The sequence below is a fragment of the Ipomoea triloba genome, chromosome 3, assembly GCF_003576645.1.
Source record: "Ipomoea triloba cultivar NCNSP0323 chromosome 3, ASM357664v1".
NCBI lineage: Eukaryota > Viridiplantae > Streptophyta > Magnoliopsida > Solanales > Convolvulaceae > Ipomoea > Ipomoea triloba.
The window spans coordinates 10,076,824-10,088,671 of NC_044918.1; the positions used below are offsets into that span (position 1 = coordinate 10,076,824).

Here is an 11,848-nt window from a genome sequence, read left to right on the forward strand (position 1 = left end):
CTCTAAGTGCACAGGCTAAACTTACAACATTAATAACAATCCTTGTCTACATCAAAGAGTAGACCTCAACATCAACTTCCATCCTATTCAGAGCTCATCGGGCTACAGGAACCCACCCTATATAACATCAGTTAACAAAAAACACATTGAAGTGTAGTTAGCACGACGGCTAAGTAAGGATATCCATGGGTTATTCAAAACTAAATAAAGGATTTTGTAAAAAAATTGTTACATAGGAAACCCTATACATTACTCATCGGCAAAGATTCTACCTGCAACAATTATAAATAGCAACTTGCATACATTATGAGCAAAATTCAATAACGTCTCATATCATTTTCCCTCTTGACAAGGTCATTTGGTAATCATTTACATACCCAATAATATATTGTTAAACAATTAAGCATACTAGTAAGTAGTAGAAAACATAAATCACACATCTTGCTTGTAATCACCTTAGTAGAAAAACATTTCCCTCATAATGAGATTCTCATCACTTTTCACTTTTCAAAGAGTGAGATCACCCACAACCTTTGGGTACTTAATTACTTGTCACATCTTTCTTTCCCGTAGCTACGGCGTAACTACATTCACATTTCAAAATTCCTCTTAGTCCTAGATAGAAAGTGTGAGGCCTTTGGAGTTCTTTCTCCACTTTTGACCACTTGGATCGTTGAACTCGGGTTCAGTGGTCATCGCCCGGTCTAATACTGATCCCCTGGACTTATAGGAGTGTTGGAATGATTCCTAGCTAGCCTCACTAGGTTCATAAGAACGACACCTACCCGAACATAGAGTGACTATACTTAAGTGTACACACCCCGTAGGAGACCCTTTTCCTTCCGGGTGATATAGTACTCGGCGAATAGACTTCGCCCACAGTATGAACTGGTCATACAATAACATAACCACCATACGGGAAAGCACTTTAAGCTCTCTATCCCGTAGGCTACAAGACAAGGTCCTTCACCACTTTTACTAGAACTAAGGTTTGAAAACATTTTCCTTCCTTTTCCCTTTCCTTGAGTCAAAATCACTTTTTAGACATTTTCCACAAAATCAAGTCCTCCTTTGAAATCAATCACCATTCTTAACTTAGTTCAAAAGTCTTGTCTCTCAAAACATTTTGCTCAAAACATTTCCCATCATCACACTACACATATGTATATATGCACTCAACATAACATTTTCCACATTTATGCATACTCACATAAAGTACACATACCATATATATATACATAATACAACCTTTATTTAATTATACATATATACTCATATATGTACATATATATATATATATAGTTTAAACACACACACATCACACGTGTATATATATACATAATACACACATAACTATATATACTACACGTACATACATATGTTTCATATACATAATACACACATATATATATTTACTATACTACAAACATATATTTAACACACACACACGTACACAGTATATATATATACATCATACTACACACAATATATATATATATGCACATATCACGACACACACACCCACCACATATACACACAAGGTATATACATATATATTTATACCTAAATACATAATTTCCCCACTTCATAGCATATGTACACCACATAACATATAGGTTTTATGTACACCAATCAACAACAATTCATAACCTAGCTATCAATTATCTAGTTTCAAATAACCTCAACCAAATAAGGGGATTCCTTACCTCAACCGGGTTTCTAATTTTGTAGAAGATTCTTGGAGTGGGTTTTCTCCAATTTCACCTTAAAACCCTAGAATTCCATCAACAACATAACACATGATTTTAAGAAATCTTAACTTAGATTCATGTTCTAGGATGGAAAATAAAGCTATCTACCGAATAAAATTGGAGTTTTACCGAATATTTTGAGACTTGTGTAGAAATCTTGGCTATGGAAGCTAGCTTTAATGGAGGAAAAATGGTGAAGATCACTCTCTCTCTCTCTCTCTCTCTCTCTCTCTCTCTCTTTCTCACGAAATTGATGGATGAAGAAATGAAATGGAAGAAATGAAACTTCTTCCTTCCTAACATATATATATATACACGTAATATTATATATATTATAATAATAATAAAATATATGGAATGCTTATCCAAACTCATCTCTTAAAATTAATATTTTAATCATATGGTAAAAATTGTGACACTTGTCACTACCTTGTGGTGGGTAAGGGAAAATATCTTCTTTTGGACTGTTCGGGACTAAAACAGATGAATTCTCGGTAGAAAATAATTTAATTCCAATAATTTTCAAAACTTAAAATTTATCCCAGACTGAAACTTAAAATTGGGCTAGGTTCGGTACACCGCGAAATTTCGCGATGTACGATCAAAAATAAATTTTTGCTGTTATGGGCTAATTTAATTAAATAGGAAATTCCAGAATAATAGCATGGTGTCTAAAAATCCATTTCCTAGGACAAACGGGTCCGAATACTAGCTCCTAAAATTTTTACGGTTCGTGACCGGGACGTACGATTGCAACTTAATAACAACTATACTCACTTATTAAAATTCTTTTGAAATATCTGAAGATCATAACTTATGAATGTCAACGCCTTAGGATAAAATAATAATGTTAGAAAACTACGGGGTATTACACTCTACCCCTCTTAAAAAGAGTTTCGTCCTCGAAACTTCCTTCTTATTATCCAAGGTTTCACAACTTACAAAAATTTCACAGCTTAGGCTCCAATCTAACCTTCAAAGATTCGAACCGCCTTAATACCAACTTATAACCTTAAGCTCCGATTTCACTCTGTAACAGAGCGTATTTCCAAAACCTTATTACCTTATGCTCTGATTTCACTTTGTAACAGAGCATACCCAATTCTATTATCGATAACAAGGACCTCAAATCCTAAGCTCTGATCTCCACAATGTAACTGAGCTTACCAAACTCTATTGCCCATAACAAGGATCTCACAACCTAAAGCTTTGATACCAATTTGTAAAACCCAAATTTTCAACTCTTACATTTATTACAAATCAGTATTCATATGCTGCGGAAGCTTACATCTTATCAGCAGAAAACTGGGTGCTACCGCCACACCTAGAGTGAATTCTATCACCTCTTTGACAAACTCCACTCTAAGTGCACAGGCTAAACTTACAACATTAATAACAATCCATGTCTACATCAAAGAGTAGACCCCAACCTCAACTTCCATCCTATTCAGAGCTCATCGGGCTACAGGAACCCACCCTATATAACATCTGTTAACAAAAAACACATTGAAGTGTAGTTAGCATGACGGCTAAGTAAGGATATCCATGGGTTATTCAAAACTAAATAAAGGATTTTGTAAAAAAATTGTTACATAGGAAACCCTATACCTTACTCATCGGCAAAGATTCTACCTGCAACAGTTATAAATAGCAACTTGCATACATTATGAGCAAAATTCAATAACGTCCCATATCATTTTCCCTCTTGACAAGGTCATTTGGTAATCATTTACATACCCAATAATATATTGTTAAACAATTAAGCATACTAGTAAGTAGTAGAAAACATAAATCACACATCTTGCTTGTAATCACCTTAGTAGAAAAACATTTCCCTCATAATGAGATTCTCATCACTTTTCACTTTTCAAAGAGTGAGATCACCCACAACCTTTGGGTACTTAATTACTTGTCACATCTTTCTTTCCCGTAGCTACGGCGTAACTACATTCACATTTCAAAATTCCTCTTAGTCCTAGATAGAAAGTGTGAGGCCTTTGGAGTTCTTTCTCCACTTTTGACCACTTGGATCGTTGAACTCGGGTTCAGTGGTCATCGCCCGGTCTAATACTGATCCCCTGGACTTATAGGAGCGTTGGAATGATTCCTAGCTAGCCTCACTAGGTTCATAAGAACGACACCTACCCGAACATAGAGTGACTATACTTAAGTGTACACACCCCCGCAGGAGACCCTTTTCCTTCCGGGTGATATAGTACTCGGCGAATAGACTTCGCCCACAGTATGAACTGGTCATACAATAACATAACCACCATACGGGAAGGCACTTTAAGATCTCTATCTCGTAGGCTACAAGACAAGGTCCTTCACCACTTTTACTAGAACTAAGGTTTGAAAACATTTTCCTTCCTTTTCCCTTTCCTTACGTCAAAATCACTTTTTAGACATTTTCCACAAAATCAAGTCCTCCTTTGAAATCAATCACCATTCTTAACTTAGTTCAAAAGTCTTGTCTCTCAAAACATTTTGCTCAAAACATTTCCCATCATCACACTACACATATGTATATATGCACTCAACATAACATTTTCCACATTTATGCATACTCACATAAAGTACACATACCATATATATATACATAATACAACCTTTATTTAATTATACATATATACTCATATATGTACATATATATATATATAGTTTAAACACACACACATCACACGTGTATATATATACATAATACACATATAACTATATATACTACACGTACATACATATGTTTCATATACATAATACACACATATATATATTTACTATACTACAAACATATATTTAACACACACACACGTACACAGTATATATATATACATCATACTACACACAATATATATATATATACACATATCACGACACACACACCCACCACATATACACACATGGCATATACATATATATTTATACCTAAATACATAATTTCCCCACTTCATAGCATATGTACACCACATAACATATAGGTTTCATGTACACCAATCAACAACAATTCATAACCTAGCTATCAATTATCTAGTTTCAAATAACCTCAACCAAATAAGGGGAGTCCTTACCTCAACCGGGTTTCTAATTTTGTAGAAGATTCTTGGAGTGGGTTTTCTCCAATTTCACCTTAAAACCCTAGAATTCCATCAACAACATAACACATGATTTTAAGAAATCTTAACTTAGATTCATGTTCTAGGATGGAAAATAAAGCTATCTACCGAATAAAATTGGAGTTTTACCGAATATTTTGAGACTTGTGTAGAAATCTTAGCTATGGAAGCTAGCTTTAATGGAGGAAAAATGGTGAAGATCACTCTCTCTCTCTCTCTCTCTCTCTCTCTCTCTCTCTCTCTCTTTCTCACGAAATTGATGGATGAAGAAATGAAATGGAAGAAATGAAACTTCTTCCTTCCTAACATATATATATATATATACCCGTAATATTATATATATTATAATAATAATAATAATAATAATAATAATAATAATAAAATATATGGAATGCTTATCCAAACTCATCTCTTAAAATTAATATTTTAATCATATGGTAAAAATTGTGACACTTGTCACTACCTTGTGGTGGGTAAGGGAAAATATCTTCTTTTGGACTGTTCGGGACTAAAACAGATGAATTCTCGGTAGAAAATAATTTAATTCCAATAATTTTCAAAACTTAAAATTTATCCCAGACTGAAACTTAAAATTGGGCTAGGTTCGGTACACCGCGAAATTTCGCGATGTACGATCAAAAATAAATTTTTGCTGTTATGGGCTAATTTAATTAAATAGGAAATTCCAGAATAATAGCATGGTGTCTAAAAATCCATTTCCTAGGACAAACGGGTCCGAATACTAGCTCCTAAAATTTTTACGGTTCGTGACCGGGACGTACGATCGCAGCTTAATAACAACTATACTCACTTATTAAAATTCTTTTGAAATATCTGAAGATCATAACTTATGAATGTCAACGCCTTAGGATAAAATAATAATGTTAGAAAAATACGGGGTATTACATCCTAGTCCTTTGTGAGACGCATCAGTATACAGCTCATAACTTTCCGTTCCAACAGGTAGAGTCAACACTGGAGCGGTTGTCAATCTCTTCTTAAGCTCCTGAAATGCCTGCTCGCATTCTCCGTTCCAACTATACTTGGTCGTCTTTTTGAGCAAGTTCGTCAATGGTCTTGCTATCTTTGAGAAGTCCTGAACAAACCTTCGGTAATAACCTGCCAAACCTAAGAAACTGCGGACTTCCGTAACTGATTTGGGCACTTCCCATTCAATTACCGCTCGTATCTTGGCTGGATCCACCCTTATTCCTTCCTTGGTGATTACGTGACTAAGAAATGCGACTTCTCTTTTCCAAAACTCCCATTTTGAAAGCTTTGCGAAAAGTTTCTTTTCCCTCAGTGTTTGTAACACCGTCCTGAGATGTTCCTCGTGTTCCTCCGATGTTTTAGAGTAGACTAAGATGTCATCTATGAAAGCGACGACGAATTTATCCAGGGACGGAAGGAAAATTCGGTTCATCAAGTCCATAAAGGTTCCTGGGGCATTAGTCACTCCGAATGGCATGATTGTGAACTCATAGTGTCTGTATCTCGTCCGAAACGCCGTTTTAGGCACATCCTCTTTCGCCACTCGCACTTGGTGATACCCTGACCGTAGGTCATTCTTCGAGAATACACCCGCTCCGTTCAATTAATCAAATAGGTCATCGATCCTGGGCAACGGGTACTTATTCTTTACTGTGACTCGATTGAGTTCCCTGTAGTCAATGCACAGTCTAAGATTCCCATCCTTCTTCTTCACAAACAACACTGGTGCGCCCCAAGGTGATACGCTTGGTCTAATAAATCCCTTTTCCAACAACTCTGCCAATTGTGCCTTCAGCTCCTCCATCTCTTTGGGTGTCATCCGATAAGGCGCTTTGGAGATAGGTGAGGTTCCTGGTACAAGATCGATAGTGAACTCCACTTCCCTTTTTGGTGGCATCTCAGTGAGATCGTCGGGGAATACGTCAGGAAATTCGCATACAATTGGAATTCGGTCCATCTCGAGTTCTTCTACTTCGGCGTCTTGCACCAAGCAGAGATACGCTTCACATCCCTGGCGGACGTGCTTCTTTAATTTCTGCATCGTCAACAACCTTGATTCGGGTTGCTTGTCAATTCCCCAGTAGGATATTCTCCTTCGCTTTGGTCCTTGCAGGACAATTTTTCGCTCATTACACACGATCCGAGCTTTGTACTTATCCAACCAATCCATCTCGAGTACTACATCGATGCCTTCAAGCTCAAAACGAATAAGGTTTCCGGGACAGTTAAATCCCGCTATTTCTATCGCAACGTCGTCATAACCATCCTTACAAGATACTACTACTCCCGAAGCCGTTGTGACATTTAACTCTAACTTGGCAGTAGGCCTTAACTTTAGTTTATCAGCGAGCACAGAGGATATAAATGAATTGGTAGCCCCTGTATCAAATAGGACTAATCCAAGTACTGAGTTTATGGGAAATGTACCAGATACGGTGTCGCTAGCCTGAGCCTGAGCGCTATTGACGACGTAAATCCTGCCTTGTTTCTCTCCGCTGCTTTCTCCCATCACTTGCTTTCCTTTGTGATTGGAACCAAACGTGGCATTCGCTGGTCTTTCCAAATTCACAGACTGGGAGTTGGTCCTCTTGTCTTCTGCTCCTGCGGGCCTTTGGCCAGCATTCCCATTGAATCTCCTTCCTTGATTCACGTTCTGCAGAGGTTTTTGGGGACTGTCTTCCTGACTTCGGCACTGAAAAGATTTGTGCCCCAGGAGACCACACTTGTAACATCTAAACTTCATCCCTTGACAGTTTTCTCCGGGATGATCCCTCCCACATCTTGGGCAAGCAGGACGGTTCCCCTGATTGGCTCCTTCTCTTCCTCGTACTGGGTTGAAGCTGTCTTGGTTGGCCTTCTTGTTTCTTGCCGGAAACTTCCGAGACTTGTCATCAGCTTTCCTCTTGCTTCTGCCGTAGACTTCCTGTTGGTCCAGGTATACTTGATAATGATCTGAGGCTCTATCATACGCCTCTTTCAAGGTAGAGCACATGAATGGTGCGATCATTCCCCTGATGCTCCAGTCCAACCCCCGAACGAATCTCCTTGCCTTGCTCGCCTCATCCGGTACTATCTCTTGAGCAAAACGCATCAGTTCCACGTATTGGTCATAATATTCCTGGATAGTTGCTCCTTTCTGCTTTAGTCGTAGGAACTCCTCGCATTTAATCCCTTTAATACGCTCAGTGTAGAATTGTTCCCTTAATTCCACCTTGAATTCTTCCCAACCAAACGCTAGGTCTTGCAAGAGATCAGGTCCGACTGTTGCCCACCAGTTGTCTGCGGCCTTCGTCAGGTAATAGACTGCAGAAGATACTCGTTGATTCGCAGGGCAATTCACTGCGTTGAGCAACTTGTCGAACATTCGGATCCACTCTTCCAAAATCACCGGATCTTTTTCACCTGCGTAGCACGGTGGTTGTCGGTTGGCGATTACCTTAGCAAAATCCACCCGTGGCTGTCCCTGGTTTTGGTTTTGACCTTGCTGAGCTAGCATAAACTCAGCCATTCTCTCCATTGCCTGAGCCATACGATCTATTGCAGAGGTATTATCGTTGTTACCCGTAGGCGCATTTCGTCTCGGCGGCATATTTGCTGAACGATAATTCCAAGTTAGTACTCGAGGTATAGAAATCCTTACGGGATTAGCTAGTTAGGCAGTTAGTATAGCACCTACTCAAGTCCTATACAATCCTTCCTAACATTCACCCTTTTTATACCCTCTAACCAGGGTTTCAAACGTAGCATAAAGATATTCAACACATTACGCTAGCAAGCTCACTCACAAAAGCTTAAGCAACCACATGCAGGGAAACACAAATATTGATCATATTATTCAACGACCAGAACCGTGAGATTCTGTAGAGTAAAAGTGGAAACCCCCTTCTTATGCCACCCGGCCTCCATTCCAGCTCTGCTCCGAACTTGTACTCGCCAAACTGTAACAATAACTTAGATTGGTCTTAACGAACCTAAGCTGACTTCGAAACTTGGTTAACTCGAAACTAGAGCTGACTCGAAAAAGTTTGACTTAGGATTCTGACTCGAAACAGGGCTCTGATACCAACTTGTAACACCCCGTACTTGGTTGTACCGAACAGCCGGAGTAGTTATCGCCACACCTAGACTAAACCCAATCACATACAGATAGGATTCATTCTAGATGCACAGGCTAAAGATAAGGAAACTGTACTATATCGTCATGACCAACATCACTTGATATACATTTTCATAGCATCAACAAAAGAGTAGCTAAACTAGCTACTAACATGTACCAAAGTTTAGTTACAGCCCACCAAGAGAGTTTGAGCTAGACCCGACCTCACTAGCCATCTTAGCACTAGCATGGCTACAAAAGATATATACACAAAAAGGCCAGACTTGACTTCCCACCCTAGGCACTATCTAGTCTAACGAGTGGTACACCGGGCCTGTATAGGTGCCCCAAACGAGGTGCCACTCACCCTCGAACCAGGTGATGTGGTCCAGAAAGTTGCAAGTATTGATATACATCATCCACTCGTCATGATACTCCGGGGGACTCGGGTCCCACGGGTAGGGATAGCGAACGACAAACTCGTGGGGATCACTCCCGGGTAAAACCTCTATGGGATAAAACCCATAGCTAGCCTAGATGACGTCTAGAGGACACAATGGGTCAACAGGGGCAGGCGACCAAACCGGTACCGCTGGTGAGACAGAAGTGGGCACAGGGTCGGGAGTACAAGTCTGCACTAGAGGGTCTGGAGCGTAGTCGGGGGCGAACGGGTCATCATCAGGTAGGTACTGTATGTAGTCATCGTAATCTAAGACCGGGAACTCAAACTCTGATGGATCGGAGTCCGCAGGGCTGCACGAGCCGACACTAGATTCCATCTGATAAAGGACACAATGAAGTGTAGTTAGCACGACGACTAAGTAAGGAAATCCATTGTCACTCAAAACTAAACAAAGGTTTCAAAAAAAAAAAACATAATACTCAGAAAACTGTAAACTTTACCCATAAGTTGCAATCTACCTGCAACCAGATTAACAACAAAGAAAGTATAGCATAGTATATGAATGACATCAGTACATAATACTTTCATTTCCGAGAATTCCATCATTTAATTCAAAATAGTGAGTTCAACAACACACACACTTTACTATTCAGAACTCTTGACATTTTATTCTGCGACCTAGTTACGGAGTAACTAGGTTTTCATAGTTAGTAAAAATTACTTAGTTTCTCCCTGGATAAGTGCAAGGCATATTTGGAATATTTTCAAGAACCTCGGGCCGCGGAACTCATGCCTCCCGCAGGTTAAACATCTCAATAACTTCCAGGCCACGGCTCACAAGCCTCCCGTGAAGTCAAACATTTCAATAACTTCCGGGTCACGGCTCCCGCAGGTCTCCCGTAAAGTCAACATCTCAGCAACTTCCGGGCCACGGCTCACAAGCCTCCCGTAAAGTCAAACATTTCAATAACTTCCGGGCCACGGCTCCCGCAGGCCTCCCGTAAAGTCAATATCTTAGTAACATCCGGGCCACGGCTCACAAGCCCCCCGTAAAGTCAAACATTTCAACAACTTCCGGGCCCCGCCTCGCAAGCCTCCCGTAAAGTATTTCAACAACTTCCGGGCCACGGCTCGCAAGCCTCCCGTAAAGTCAAACATTTCAACAACTTCCGGGCCACGGCTCCCGCAGGCCTCCCGTAAGTTAACAACTCAACAACATTATCCAGAAACTAAGGGTTTCATAACATTCTTTCTTTCCTTTGGTTTAATTAGTATATTCACGCGATGACCCAAAACGGTAATTCTTATCCAAAATGTTTCCAAAATACACATATTTGTCAAAGACTTTTCACCATGAAATTCCAAGTGACAAGGGTCACACTTGTTTCTTAAAAACACAAATATTCCCCAAATTAGTGAACATAATTTACAAAATAATATTTGAGCTTTCAAAGATTGACTCGGTTGCCCGTAGGCCTTCCAAACATCATAACATTCGGGAGCAAAAACATCAGGGGAAAGTTCGGTCGAAAACGGATCCGCGTCGCGCGGACTCGCGGTTGTCCTCAGCGACGGACGCACGGCGGACGCGCGTCCGAGGTCGCATCCGGCCTTTCGGCCGTGACGCCGAAGCATGGGACGCCGATGGACGCGCGTCCACAGCAGCGTCCATCCGATTCTGCCAACTTCGGGCAGCGAAACTGGGTTGTAACGCCCCGATTTCTCCACTATTTTCACGAGTATAAGCCTATATGAACATAAACACACCATGTACATGCATAAATTAACTATGAACATGCATACAAAAATTACCAAACAATAAAGCGTAGTTTCTTTGAGCCAACTTGTAGATCCATAACTTAGCACATAACTTTCACATAAAATTCCTAGTCACATAATTTACTAGCATTTGTTCACCTTCAAGTGACTAAACCAACTTAAGGGATTCCTTACCTCCCAAGTAGATTTTTAAAACCGTAGAAAGATGGTGATCTTCTCCTTCAAACCTTTCACCGAAGATCCTAAACAAAATCACCATAATAACAACGTTTTCATGAACCCTTAGTTTAAACTTAAGTTCTAGGAAGGATTCTAGTCATATTAACCGAACAAACCAAAGTTTTTTACCTATTATGGAGCACTTGTGTTGAAGAGAAGGCTATGGAGTTCTTGGATCACAATGTAGAAGAATGAGATTTTATTCCTCTTCTTTTCCCTTCTAATTTTCGAAAATGAGAGAGAGAAAGAGTGTGATGGGAAGTTGGCTTGAAGCTTAAGGTAACAAGTATGATCATCCCATACTTCTTATGACAATTCATTATTTAATTACCATGTGGTAATAAGGGTGACACTTGTCGAATCCCCATGGTAGATCTTGAAGAGTAGAATTTATTTTGCCAGTTTGGGATTAAATCAGATAAAGGTTCGGAGGATTATAACTTAATTCGGGAAAATTCTAACACCAAAATTATTCTAAAAATAATCTCGTCATTAACCA

At 39.5% G+C, this 11,848-nt stretch overlaps 1 protein-coding gene across 1 annotated transcript; it reads right to left on the minus strand.

Moving 5' to 3' along the window:
* Positions 1–242: 242 nt before the first annotated feature.
* On the minus strand, positions 243–8,441 carry LOC116012886. Its single transcript, XM_031252557.1, has 4 exons — positions 7,365–8,441; positions 7,035–7,184; positions 6,711–6,887; positions 243–272 (listed from the first exon to the last, which is right to left on the minus strand). Exons 1-4 carry the CDS (start codon positions 8,439–8,441, stop codon positions 243–245), a joined length of 1,434 nt encoding a protein of 477 aa, XP_031108417.1.
* Positions 8,442–11,848: the final 3,407 nt, after the last annotated feature.

Coding starts and splice junctions, on each gene's coding strand:
- LOC116012886 (XM_031252557.1), bottom strand. CDS start 8,441: ATGCCGCCGAGACGAAATGCGCCTACGGGTAACAACGATAATACCTCT. Junction 7,185..7,364: donor CCAATCACAAAGGAAAGCAA/GTGATGGGAGAA, acceptor GATAAACTAAAG/TTAAGGCCTACTGCCAAGTT. Junction 273..6,710: donor TGGAGTTCACTATCGATCTT/GTACCAGGAACC, acceptor TAATTGTTGCAG/GTAGAATCTTTGCCGATGAG.